Genomic DNA, 14,105 nt, shown 5'->3' with positions numbered 1-14,105 from the left:
GATATCACTCGACCTGGCATGTGGAATCTCACACGACACTTCACCATGGAGAAACACTGCACGCCTAGGACCAGACAGCCCCGCATACTCTGCGGAGGAGAAGACAGAGCTCAAGATCAGAACACTTTTTGCGTTCTTTTCACCGAATCTGGTTCCCTCAGACCCATAATTCACACTTTAAATGGACCATGAAGTTGCTCAACTTGTAGCCCAGCCTGCGCACCACGATATTGGACATGCTAGCACACACCAAATTGCATGGGCTACTAAGCACACCACAGCTAGAAAATCTCCTGGTCCCGATGGCATTCAAAACTGCGCACTCCAGGAGTTTACAGGTAAGGCCACAGAATACCTTACACACATCACAAATGCCATCCTGTGACACCAAGGCAGCCAAGGTCCTGATGTTGAGGAAGCCAGGTAAAGACCACTCCCTCCCACAAAATTACTGACCCATCAGCTTCCTAAGCTCGCTGAACTAGGCTGTTGAGAAGGCAACACTGAAACGTCTCACTAGGCATCGCATCCACAACACCCTGAGACTGGTGAGACTGGAGCAATTCGGCTTCAGGAATCACCCCTTTGCAACATAACAACTACTCCGTGTAGTAGAACGCATAATAAACGGCTACGACACCAACAAAGCAACAGGGGCTGTGTTCCTAGACATCGAAAACGCCTTTGATCGTCTCTGGCGCAATGGCCTTATACGCAAACTTAGCGATGCTGGTTTCCCCAACGATCTAGTATGTCTCATACGTTCGTAGCACACTAACGGATGCTGACGTTTAGGGAAAAAAGTCAACACAACGTGGTATACAAGCTGAAATACCCCAAGGCAGCATCCTGGACCCCCTCCTGTTTAACCTCTACATGAACGATCTACCAACTACACAAAATACAATGGTTGCCACCTGCGCAGGAAACACCGCCACCATAGCGCAAGACTGGAAAGAATCAAACGTCAACTCACGGCTACAGACCTCCCTCAGAGTTGTCAAGCCTTGGTTGGAACGATGGCGTGTAAACGTCGACGAATGCGACGCAGTGCTGTTTCCTTGTAGACTGAAAGAACTATGCAAACATTTCAGACAAATAACATTAGACACACACCCAATACGTTTCCATGGGAAAGTCAGGTACTTAGGCGTCTGAATGGACTGAAAACTACCATGGAAGAACTATATACAATATGTCACCAACCAAGCACACGCGAGACTCAGACAACTGTATCCAATGCTGAACAGGCAAAATACACTGAATAGTCCATATACAAGACACTTGATGACATATGCAGCCACAGTCTGGGGATACACAGCTCCAACATGCTTGCGCCGCCTGTGGGTCATACAGAAGAATGTGCTACGTCAATGCTCCACAATACACACGCACTGTGGACCTTCAAAATTAATACCGTCTATAAACTCTCTCGGACGTATTAAAAAAACTCGCCACACGACTATACAAGAACTCGAGACATTCTAACAACCCCTTCATCCTGAATCTCTGAAACTCTGACCACAACTATAGGTAGGAGCACAATCGACCAAACACACTCCTTAGTAGAGACACGTAACCACCTATGGCTAGCTAAGGCACACAAACAACGCAAATAACGGCGAACCAATTCATTACAGCAAAGCTGTCAACGCCAGATGAATGACACAATCGCTCAGCCACCCACAGCAGGGAAACCAAATCTTGCACACTAAACAGAACGGAACTCACACAGCCTCCTACAATGTGCGATCGATTGTGTGAACAGTCGACCACTAGCTTTTACAGGGGTGCAGCTGCTGCAACTGACTCATGACATATCGTCGGTACCCAGTGCAGCAGTACCTCGCTTCAATTCTGATTGATATTCCTATGGCGAACCTATGTATGACGCTGGTACTGAGCATTGCACGATACCGAATCATTAACCAACCTTACCCTTACATGATTGTCACAGACAACAAGAAATCCCCTAGGGCTCTTAGTACGTGTCCAGAATGTCGCAGAGGTTTTCTCCCTTTGGCGCTTGCCTTGGCACTTATTTCCCTCTGGCCTTCATCACTTTTCGTCCACCTCTGTCACCTCGATGGGCCCATGATAGTGGGTAATCCTAACCAGACACGCGGACAGTATCATGGCCCTACATCCCGTGAACTCTTCGATTTGCAACTAACTAACAATACGGAGGTGACAGTAGATCTATTGAGATGGTCACTTCTTCGATGTGGGTGTGGAGGAGCTCCAGTCTATATGAAAACATGTCAGTAACACGTGCCTTCACCTACGCACACTCCTCATCTTGACTCAACGCAACTTCAACCAACTCCCTCTCCCAGACAATGAGATAAGCATAGATATTTAACCCTCCTATCAATAACATTATCTTGGAACTCTTCCATTTGGTCGGTTTTTGCATATGAAAACACTATATGGGAATTGTGAGTCAGCCTTGATACAAAACACTTTTTGTTGTTTGTTTACTTATTTATTCCCCAAACTAGTTTCAGCGAAAAATATCGGCATCATCAGTGGGTTCTTTAAATCTAAAACATGCGGAAAATAGCATAATATACTCAAAAAACAAACAGTAAAAATGTAATGATGTGTCAAAGTGCTTTGCATCAAGGCGGACTCACAATTTCGATATTGTTGTCCCTCCTACCAAGTTAAACTCTTCTCCACCTATCCCACTCAGCATCAGGACTCCTCTCTCCTTTTCCCTCTTCACTCACCCCTATCCCTTTCTCCCTGCACCACTACCCTCCCCACACACCATTACTCCTCCTGACCCTCTGTCTTTTCCACCATCTGTATTCCCACTACCCGCTTCACCTCCTGCTTATCATCTCCATAGTTTCCCCACCTAACAAACAGACCCCTATGTCTTTACAAACAACCCCCAATCTCTGTGGAGCATGTTATCTCATCCCACAATACTATACAATACAACAGTGCACACTAAGTGCGAGTCCTTCAGATTTTAAGTGCAAGTGCAGTGCAGTGGTCGGTGTGTGTGTGTTTTTTTTTTGTCAGATTCGTTTCAAATTCCTGTGATGTGTTTTGAAGATGCATATTTTTCGTTTTTTTAACTGTCTTTGATTTTAATTTAAAATAGAACGTCAGCCACAAGTTATGTTTATCATTCTATGTTTTTAATTAGTTTGGATAAAGAGCGGAAAGCACACTCAGTGCCAGTCCTTTTTCTTCAGACACGTTTCAACTTTCTGTGTTTTGAAAATGTGTATATTTTCGTTTTTTAGCTGACTGTCTTTCATTTTTAGTTTAAGATGGAACAACATCTGCAAATTTTGTTTCTCATTCTACGTTTTTTAATTAGCTTCGCTAAGGAGCGGAGTATTATACCGCTGACAGCTCACTTCCGGTCCAAATAGGCCGTGGGGAATGAAATAACAATGAAGAAGTAGAAGAGCCGGCTTATACGCAAGCAACATTTCGCGAGCCCTCGGTTCCGTGCAAGGCCTCCAGGAAATCAGTACGTAATTGAAATGGTACATACTAAAGGTCTTAACATTGTAGTGTGCTATCGAGAGCTTGCATGTATTTAAACGCGCAGAGAAGAATTATTAACTCGTCTGAAATAGTTACTCGCTCCCCATCGAAGACAGCTGCTGGCAGAGCAGTTCCTAGACGTTTTGCCGCCCTAGGCGAGAACTGAAAACTAACGTCTCTTGTTTATTACTACCATCGGTCTCCCCGATAACCGCCCCCCCCCCACCCTCTAATCCACCACCTCCACCGACATCCAACGGCACAACAATGCAAATCTCCTATTACACTTTAAATCATTACACTAATGTGGCTAGACGTACTCATTTTCTTGGGGCAGTCCTCAGTTTTCATGTTTTGTTCTCAGTTCCTTTCAAACTGATTGAGAACAACAAATGTCCTTAATACTTTTTTTTGTCCTCAATTTTTGAAATTTCGCAACTGACTGAAAAAGAATGAACGTGCTGGTTATTTTAAATTACACTACTGGCCATTAAAATTGCTACACCAAGAAGAAATGCAGATGATAAACGGGTATTCATTGGACAAATATATTATACTAGAACTGACATGTGATTACATTTTCACGCAATTTGGGTGCATAGATCCTGAGAAATCAGTACCCAGAACAACTACCTCTGGCCGTAATAACGGCCTTGATACGCCTGGGCATTGAGTCAAACACAGCTTGGATGGCGTGTAGAGGCACAGCTGCCCATGCAGCTTCAACACGATAACACAGTTCATCAAGAGTAGTGACTGCCGTGTTGTGACGTGCCAGTTGCTCGGCCACCATTGACCAGACATTTTCAATTGGTGAGATATCTGGAGAATGTGCTGGCCAGGGCAGCAGTCGAACATTTTCTGTATCCAGAAAGGCCCGTACAGGACTGCAACGTGCGGTCGTGCACTATCCTGCTGAAATGTAGGGTTTCGCAGGGATGCAGGGATCGAATGAAGGGTAGAGGCACGGGTCGTAACACATCTGAAATGTAACGTCCACTGTTCAAAGTGCCGTCAATGCGAAAAAGAGGTGACCGAGACGTGTAGCCAATGGCACCCCATACCATCACGCCGGGTGGTACGCCAGTATGGCGATGACGAATACACGCTTCCAATGTGCGTTCAACACGATGTCGCCAAACACGGATGCGACCATCATGATGCTGTAAACAGAACCTGGATTCATCCGAAAAAAATGACGTTTTGCCATTCGTGCACCCAGGTTCGCCGTTGAGTACTCCATCGCAGACGCTCCTGTCTGTGAAGATGAAGGGTAACCGCAGCCACGGTCTCCGAGCTGATAGTCCATGCTGCTACAAACGTCGTCGAAGTGTTCGTGCAGATGGTTGTTGTCTTGCAAACGTCCCCATCTGTTGACTCAGGGATCGAGACGTGGCTGCACGATCCGTTACAGCCATGCGGATATGATGCCTGTCATCTCTACTGCTAGCTATACGAGGCCGTTGGGACCCAGCACGGCATTCCGTATTACCCTCCTGAACCCACCGATTCCATATTCTGCTAACAGTCATTGGATCTCGACCAACGCGAGCAGCAATGTCGCGATACGATAAACCGCAATCGCGATAGGCTACAATCCGACCTTTATCAAAGTCGGAAACGTGATGGTACGCATTTCTCCTCCTTATACGAGGCATCATAACGTTTCACCAGGCAACGTCGGTCCATTGCTGTTTGTGTATGAGAAATCGGTTGGAAACTTTCCTCATGTCAGCACGTTGTAGGTGTCACCACCGGCGCCAACCTTGTGCGAATGCTCTGAAAAGCTAATCATTTGCATATCACACCATCTTCTTCCTGTCTATTAAATCTCGCGTCTATAGTACGTCATCTTCGTGGTGTAGAAATTTTAATGGCCAGTAATGTAGAACTCAGCTGAATATAACGGTGCAACCTAATTTGGCATCAGTTACTTACTTTATTTAACTGCAAGAAAATGGATTAGTAAAGGTGTGTAACTATTTTATAGTGCAAATGAAGTTTTCTTTGAATTTTGAAATTGTGCTATGTTGATGGGAGACGTGTCGAAGCGTCAAACTATGTCATCTGGTTAATCGTGTTCTCATTTCGTTTCTGTTTCAATTGAAATATTTTTAGGATGAGGAATAAATCTTTTTCATCTTCCACTTTCTTGCGATTAAATAACGCCTTGTTTGCATTTTATATTGAGAATTTACAACTTTTATTAGCTGCGCCGGTGGCGCAGCCGTCTAAGCGGTTGTCCACTGTTCATTCGTCCGAGATGTCCCCGGGTTCGAATCCCGTGAGGCACGGATGTTGTGACGTACTGGCTCTTTCCCTTCCCTGGAGTCAGTGGCCCTAACTTAAGGGCGGGCCACTGCTTATAGTCCACTGAGTTGTTCACTGTGGTCGTTAAACCTCAAATAAAAACAACTTTCATTAATTACGTTTTTTTCCTTAAACTGTTTGTTCAAGGAGAGGTAATGAATTTAGAACTTTCCGTTTTCTGTACAGTAAATTCTTGGCTTCAGATTTTTTCTTGTACAGTATTACAATTAAGTAACAGTACGGAATCAAAATTTAGCTCTGTTTTTCTGTGCTCTATGAGTAAGATGTAAAGTTGATCAGAATTAATGCTCTAACTGATAGTACTTTATTCTTATTTTATACTTATTTCACGTGAAAAGTACCACTCAGATTCTTCGTAAGTTTTCATACAGTCTTTGCTAACCTTCGGCAAGCCAGCGCTCGACAGAGATGAACCACGATCATGTTTTTTTTTTTTCTGTACTCAGTAACGGCTGCTCTAGTTTTTAAGTAGATGCAGGCAATGTGTTTACTTTCGTCAAAGAAAGTAAAGACTTATTAAGTAACTGTTCCGTATGCTTTTGAAAACAGTTCTGTGTTTTGGTTTATCCTCATTTGCTCAGTTTTTTTCGTTTTTTTCATTTGAAACCTTTTTTTTTTTTTGCTGCCCTAGTCGGCCTCCAAGTCCTGCCTGTAGTACGAACACCGACTCAAAGGAAGGCCTCGGCGCTTGTTCGTGACGTCACGTCAGCTAGGCACGGCTAACGCCAGGTCTGTTGCAGGCATACTCATAATGGTGGTGTCTCCCTCTCTGACACAGGAAAATGTGAAACTATTGGCGGTAGTTGACCAACACACATTGTTCTGAGAAATTTCTGCAATCAATTAATTGTGCAATTCATTACACTTCTTAACAAGTAGTGTACTCCTGAACTTAAATTTCTACCTGTTTTAAGGATTGACATACAAAAACAGCTTCATGGTCCAGCAGCAACAGAATTCGTGTTTCTTTACCTTATTTGTAAATCTGAGGATGTTACGTTTGTACTGGGTTGCTTTTAAGAGAAACTGTGAACATATTGGCGCTCTTCTTTAGGTATCTGGGTTGATTATGGGGTGAGGAGCACTGAATGTTAATGAAATATCTTGCGATTGTACACGTTGGGGGAGGGGGTGGGGGACAGAAGAAGAGGCAAAAGAGAGATACTTGTTTATCAAATAATTTTTTTTATCTTATAAAGTTTCTCCTTTCAGTTGCAAGAGGGAAATATTTATCTTTTCTAATGTGCATGTTTAAACAAGTTTAAGCTCAGCAGTATTTTCGATGTATGAAGCTATTTTGTTTCCTGTTTAGAATTCCTTTCGTTGAAAACGACTGTAATCTAATGACTGGCAACAGTTGGACATTTACACATGTAAATTAGTTCACATTTCCAGTGACGATGTCAAACGAAAATAAATAAATAAATAAAAGAAACGAGTTAATTATAAGGGGTGGGGTAAGTTTCGATAGCAAAATGGATCAAGTAAATATAGTTACTTGAATGTAAAATTTCCGAAGCTTGCCATGGGGCAAAGCATCGTCTCATATTGATCTACGTTTGTTTCGACAGGATTCAGTAATACAGAACTATGATCTTCATTTGTAGCTTTACGATAGTAAGAAAATCTTTCATCTAAATAAAACTGCAGAATCCAAAACAATACCAAACATTTTTTCCAAAAATAAGAGATTTATAGTGATAAGCACGCCCAGGCATTTCTGCCTGCAACAGACCTGGGGTTCGCCGTGCCTAGCTGACGTGACGTCACCAACAAGCGCCGAGGCCTTCCTTTGAGTCGATGTTGGTAGTACAGGCCCTGGCTGCTGGCACTCGTGTGACGTGCTGTGACGTAAGCGCCACGGCCTGCCTTTCTCTTGGGCCTTGCTGACGACCGAGTCCCACGAGAAGTATATCTCGTTGGCCCAGGTAGTCACTGTGTGACGTCACCAGGATGCACGCAGGCCTGTGGTCCAGGTGGTGGTAGTGTATGTAGGCAACGCAGTCGAATGGGCAAGGCGAGATGCTGTCACCTACTGGCGCACGTGCACGTGCCGCGGCGCCCCGTGTGTTGTTGTGTGCCGTGTCTGCTGCAGCAGGCCGAGGCAGTGGCGGCCTGTGGGAGGGGCAACAGGCAGCTGACGGCAGGCGGCCGCGTCTCTGGCCCAGCCCCCGCTTCGCGCCAGTGACGCCGTGGCAGCGGCAGTGGCAGTAGCGAGCGGCGACAGCTACCAGCAACCAGCATGATAGCCCTCAGCGACGCCAGCCAACCTGCACCTCCAGCCGAGCCCAGGCCCCCGTGAGTACTGCCGCTCTATTGCTTCGTGTTTTCACTTTACGGTTCGAGTCGTAAAGGCTCCGTATTTTCCGTCACGAATACCGGTAATTTTATGTCAGTTCTTACACCTGACAAGTATTTCGCCCTACATATACAAATCAAAGCGTGTCGCTGTGAAGCTTACGGGGTGAAGTCGAACTCCAGCGATAAACTTTCGAAAGTTGTTCGGAGCTATTTTCTGAGTATTTTGGCATGAGATACGTGTCCCTCCGGTGGCTCGTTACAGACTAATTGCATTCCGTTTGCCCTCTCACCTCCATTTATCTTGGCATCTGTATTGCGCTGAGAAAGTTTCGCCACAACAGTGAGAATGTCGACGGTATGCGCGCTTTGTCTCTCGTTTGGAAACAAACGTTATTCCATTCACTTACAGTAACTGCAGTTAATAAAAGTAATGCCCTCTTTAATCTTCGTCCCAAAGCTGGTATTCAGCAATGTTCTGTTCTGCTGTTCGTTAAAAGTAATACTTTGCAGCATGGGTAAGTTTACTGTTGAAGAATTGGCCGATGTGCACGTAAGTGTTAACCAAGTGTTACGAAGAATAGCACAACGACGCTAGACTGAGAAGGCGACCGTACGAACTTCTCCTCGCCGATTTGATTCCTATCGACGGACTGTGTGGGGCACGACTAGGATTTCAACATATATAAATAGCAAGACGCAACTGTCAACACTTTCTGAAAAAGTCAACTGTGAACATTTTGCGCTTGCTTACATACTTAACATGGACGCTAGTAACCAAGGATTCCGCAGCCGACAGAGTAAATGCTTAATTTCATAAGCTCGAGGTCTGTAGATCGAATCTCGCTTCTCGTGCTCTTCTGTTTATTTCATTCCCATGTAATTCTAACAACAGCTATGCGTGGTACGCCGCGAAATTGTGTGATGGCCCAGAACCAGTTACGAATGTAACCCAAGGTTGTTTTCGAACCGTGCACATGCGAGGATTCTCTTTCATTATGAGTGCTGTATGCCGCAATAATTACTGTTTCCCATGTTTCTGTGATCAGTATCATCCCGATCCTTTCAATGCTCCACGGACTACACGCTATACTTGCCACACGTGTAGATAAAATAATATAAACAAAATGACTATGTTGATTTGATTGAAAGTTCTTATGTATCCATTTTTTCAGTTCCATTTAGAAAGTTGTTTTTCCCTTTTTCGGGATAAAGATTACGAAAATAATAAATGAATAGTTTAACGATGACAGTTAGCACAGTCATAATAATTATGTGAGAAGAAGAAAAGTGCAGGCTGGAATATTCGGTTCATGGTCCTCTCGATCCTGAAACTAACCACTTAACACGCTGGAGTGCAGACGTTTCGAGTACTAGCAACCAAACAATATATGTAAATAAGCGTAAAATTTTCAAACACTATTTTCTTAAAACCGTTAACAGTTGCGTCTGATTGCTTACATATGTTGAAGTCGTAGTCGTGCCCTACACAACCTGTAAATATGAATCAAATCGATGACGGCAAGTTCGTACGATCCCCTTGTTATCTCTTCAAGTTGCGACGGCAACCACATTACAGTACTTTTGCATTTGTGTGAAAGTTGTTCTTTTACACTGTGTATTGTGCTGTACAGTTTGGTGGTTGCATATTGTAGACAATTTCCATTATTGTGCAGGTATTTCATAGGGGAAAAATAACAGGGGAAATAAAACCGAATAAATTATTATTACTGTATGTTACGAGCAACTATAGACCATATGTTCCGTATACCAAATACATCCCTGGACAACTTCCGAATGGTCGGTGGAGATCGGGTTCACTGTATATCGCCTACCCCATGATGTACATCGTGTGTATTTCAAGTAGTGCGATATGACGCCGGTATCTTGTATAGCGTAGACGCTGCAAATCTTTAGCCATCAATTAAAAACCTCCTAATAAGGTTTTGGACAAGAAAGTACGAGAAGCATATAATTGTTCGCTATGTGGATAACCATCGCAACATTTTTATCAATAAAGATGCTGAAGCGACTACTCTACTTGTTAAACGGAGCTATACGCTCTTTCTATGGAATTAGAGATCTCCTGCAAGGCGCCAAAATATTTGTAGTGTGAGCATAGCGTACTGCGTATGTCACCAACATCGAATGAAAAATGTCACGTGACGTCCGGTACAGCGTTGTTTGTTTACAATTTTCACTAAGGCCGAAACTTTAATATTAAACGTATTTGAGCTGTTTTTGTGCTTTTATTTATTATTAACAGCATTGCCGAATAACTCGTGCTTCTACGGATGCAAATTGAAGTATATGAAAGGATGGGCATTCACTTTACAAAGGTAAGTACCACAAAGTTAAGTCTGTGAGCACTGTATAACTTGACGGCAAAAAAAATCTGTTCTGTGTATCTGAATGCTCACAATGATACTTCTCTGCTTTAAGATCTGTTGCAAAGAAATTTTCAGTTATATCACTTTTATAAATGTTTGGAACAGAAACATGTGTAAAAAATTTCCTTCATCGAAACTTGAATCTATGTGCAATTGATGTAGCAGGGTTTACTGTACCTGCAGCAATATTTCAGATTGCTGAATGTCTTCGTGGTATTGTGTTCCGTACAGCATACAGTGTATTTCAGGAGCGAACAGGATTGCCAATAGCTGATAGTATGTTACCTATTGGTGGAAAATGGAATTTAAACGTAAGCTCTATGCTCAACAATTGTTTGAAAGAATCAGTAAGATACTAGAGAAGGAAGTTAATAAGTCGTTATTTGTGTTTTATCAGTTTCCCCTCGTAACTAATATTCTTTAATGTTATCTCAAACTGAAGGCAGGGCTAAATCCTCAGTTCCGATTCGAATACATGTGCGCAGGTTAAAACAGAAGTTAGACATAAGGTCCGTTTAGCAACGGTGCGTCTGCAAACGCGAACTGTAAAATGAATTCAAGTCAGCGATAATAGTTTCGAATGCAACATATAAAAAAGACACTAAGGCAGCCAATAATTTAATGTCAACTGCATCATTTCCGCATCTACAGTTTCATGTAGCAGCTTTTCGGAAACTACTGACAACAGAGCACAAATTTTTCATTTTTCCTTCAACATAGTTCTTAATATGATCCGTTTCCATCTAAAGCGCCCGCTATGTCTGAAGTATTCTCTATCGTTGTTCTTATGAAGCAAATGATGTACGCTTATTATTCCTGATTATCTTAGTTGGATAGTGTCTCCAGTTACGACTAGGCTATATGTGTCAGTGCTCAAAAGAACACATCGAAATGAGCAAATAGTCCCCTGTTTCGTATGACTTTGTACTTACTCCAAACCAACTTAGCGTATGAAGAGTAACTCATATCTATCTTTCAATTTCTACGCCAGGAATGCTCTAGTTCTCCGGAACTCATCAGCTCCCTACGTGATCAATACCACACCGCCAGCCTTGCCCTCCAGATTGCGCACATTGTTTGTATCCGTTGTCACAATAATGGGAATCTACTGTGCCCTTGAATCGAATTCTTCAAAATGACACAAATTCTTCAAAATAACACAAAATATGGAGGTGTTAAGCAATTCTTGGTTAACCACGGCGCGCGCACTGCGTAACCGCCGCTTGCTGCCATTCCGGAGTGGTTTCGGCTACCTGTTTCGCCTCCCATCTGGACGGCTCCTTTCGCAGAGATAGGCCAGGGATGCTTCCTTGAAAGCAGTCTGTTGTTCCGTTCGGTGAGAGATTCGCTGGGTATTCGTAACGGCTGTTGTAAAACTAGATTCTTATTTTTTTTAAGTTACTTTCGGCGCACTATTCCTGCCGAGTTTACGTATATACAAACTACGAATTCATGTCTACCAAAATAATTAAGTACGTAATAATGGTTAAGAAACGAGCTTCGGTTTTCCATGCCTATTTACAAGCAAATGGGGCTACATTTTCAAGAAATGCATTCCTAGGGTACATCTGCTCGGTGATTCCGCACTGAGATTTGTGCATTAAGTTTGAGGGTCTAGCTCGTAATTTGCGCATGAATCTTGATTGATTGCTTGCGTGTGTGTTGTTCGTGGCTATAGGCAAGCATCCTACCTTTTTTTTCCTTGCGTACAGCGTATGTTGCAGTACGGTCCCCACTAGCTACACTTTATATAACACTGTAAGCAAGCGTTGCCCGTCGTTAATGGCGTTACTTCATGTGCTTCTTTATAAGTTGCCTTCATGCAGAGGCGTCATATAAAGGGACGCAGAGAAGTGGCAGAAAAGTTTTGTTTAGAATACTCGGAACACAACAGTGATCATAGGTGTAATTGTTTTGTTGTTTTTCAAAGAGAAAATTAATCTGCGTCTTGATGACAAAATTACGAAAGAATAACGAACAAACAAATCCTCGTCATTTTGCATCTCAAATAGTTTCCAGTTGTACTACTGACCTTGCAACTACACACTTTGAATGGTCAGGCCATTACGGATGCTATGACAAAGAATGAAAAAAGTTGGAGATACGTAAACAAACTGCGTTGTCTCAACAGTCTTAGAACACATCAGACATAACTATGTGACTTAGCAACGCTTGAAAACATGAGTGAAATGATCTGTGTGACACTTAAGTCGACAGAAGGTTGCCTCTGTTATTGCATTATAATTCACTGAGTTTTATGTGAAAAAGGCTGGATACGAAATTTAAAACTTTCCAGGCCCATAGAATGTTCTATGAAGTTTCGGGTGAACTTCTAGATGTCAGTTCGTTGCTGCCACGATATTTCGGCTCAGAGTTCTCTGGTTAAGCGTATACTGGTTAAAGTGCACTAAACTCAATGTACTTTCATGAGCATAAACCTGAAGAAACCCAGAAGACATTCTGCCGAAATACCGTGGCAGCAAGTTACTGACATCCGGCTCGAAATTCTACTGAACAAGGCTTTACACGCTTCGCAGCTGGAAAAAAAACCTTTTCTGCAGTTTTTCTTTTACAATGAACTTGATACTCCTATATCCTGTAAATCTCGTCCAAAGAACTAAGCTTCAAACAGGTTAAGAGCAAATGAAAAAAGATATGAGCAAATCTTTGCCACTTTGCAGGTCACAAGCCCTGTTACAACAGTTATCCTAGAGCTCCAGTTTGTGTCAGGTGAAGTTAGGAATGTGCGAGGATGTACAATATCCTGTCAATGAATTTGATGTTGGGATTGTTAATTATGGTAAACACCAACAACTGAAATACATAGTGACTAGAAGTTGTAGTAGTTTCAATAATTACAGCGAAAAGTAGTAATTAAAAGAACATACGAGAATGTAATATACCTACGTTTTATGAAAATATTCTCGTGTACCTTGAATGTGAATTACGAAGTTGTAAGAAAATTGAGGCACAGTCTTACCTTTAAAACGCTGTCTCACTAAAGGGGGTTAAAGTGATTGACAGTATTTAAATGTCCCCAGATGCTTATAAGACTAGACAGTGCTGACAGATTCCTTATTCGTGTAGGCCTCTACCATTATGAGAGTTCGGGGCAATGACTAGGAAATAGTCCGTGTTTTTGTATAGGCACTAAGTTGTACAACGTGCAGTAGAAAGTTTCCATGAAAAACGTAAGAGACAGTGAAATCACCTTTCAATATGGTGTAAAAAAGCTTGGGATTGTGCGAGCAAAATGTTGACTTCCTAGTTCTACACAAGGAAAAGAGAATAACGCAATGTACAGTCGGCACGGATTATCATAAATGTGTTCAGATGTTTACGATGAGCCACTGTGTCGCGCTTTCTGGGCCTCTAGGGAATACCGAGCTTTTTGAGTGTATACCGGTGAACGTCCAGCTCGGCAGCATTCCGGGATTCGGTTCTTGTGGTTCCGGCCAGCTTGCGGCGGCTGAGGCAGCGGCACTTTCTCCGTTATTCCCAGACCAGAGGCGGGAGTGTTTTGTGGTCCGCTTCCTCTCAGCGCTGCCTGCATACGTGTGGCCGCCTCCCGCCACC

The 14,105-nt window shown here is 43.0% G+C and overlaps 1 protein-coding gene across 1 annotated transcript in view; it reads left to right on the top strand.

Annotated features, from left to right (window-relative positions):
• The first annotated feature begins 8,038 nt into the window (after nt 1-8,038).
• Nucleotides 8,039-14,105, top strand: part of LOC124795329 (protein NDRG3) — a 547,589-nt gene continuing 541,522 nt past the window's right edge. The window contains exon 1 of the mRNA XM_047259309.1: nt 8,039-8,139. Within this exon, the coding sequence (XP_047115265.1) occupies nt 8,084-8,139 (56 nt within the window). The 5' untranslated portion in view covers nt 8,039-8,083. The remainder of the gene's footprint in view (nt 8,140-14,105) is intronic.

This window comes from Schistocerca piceifrons, chromosome 4, assembly GCF_021461385.2.
Source record: "Schistocerca piceifrons isolate TAMUIC-IGC-003096 chromosome 4, iqSchPice1.1, whole genome shotgun sequence".
Classification (NCBI taxonomy): Eukaryota; Metazoa; Arthropoda; class Insecta; order Orthoptera; family Acrididae; genus Schistocerca; species Schistocerca piceifrons.
This window is presented reverse-complemented; position numbering and strand designations above follow the sequence as displayed.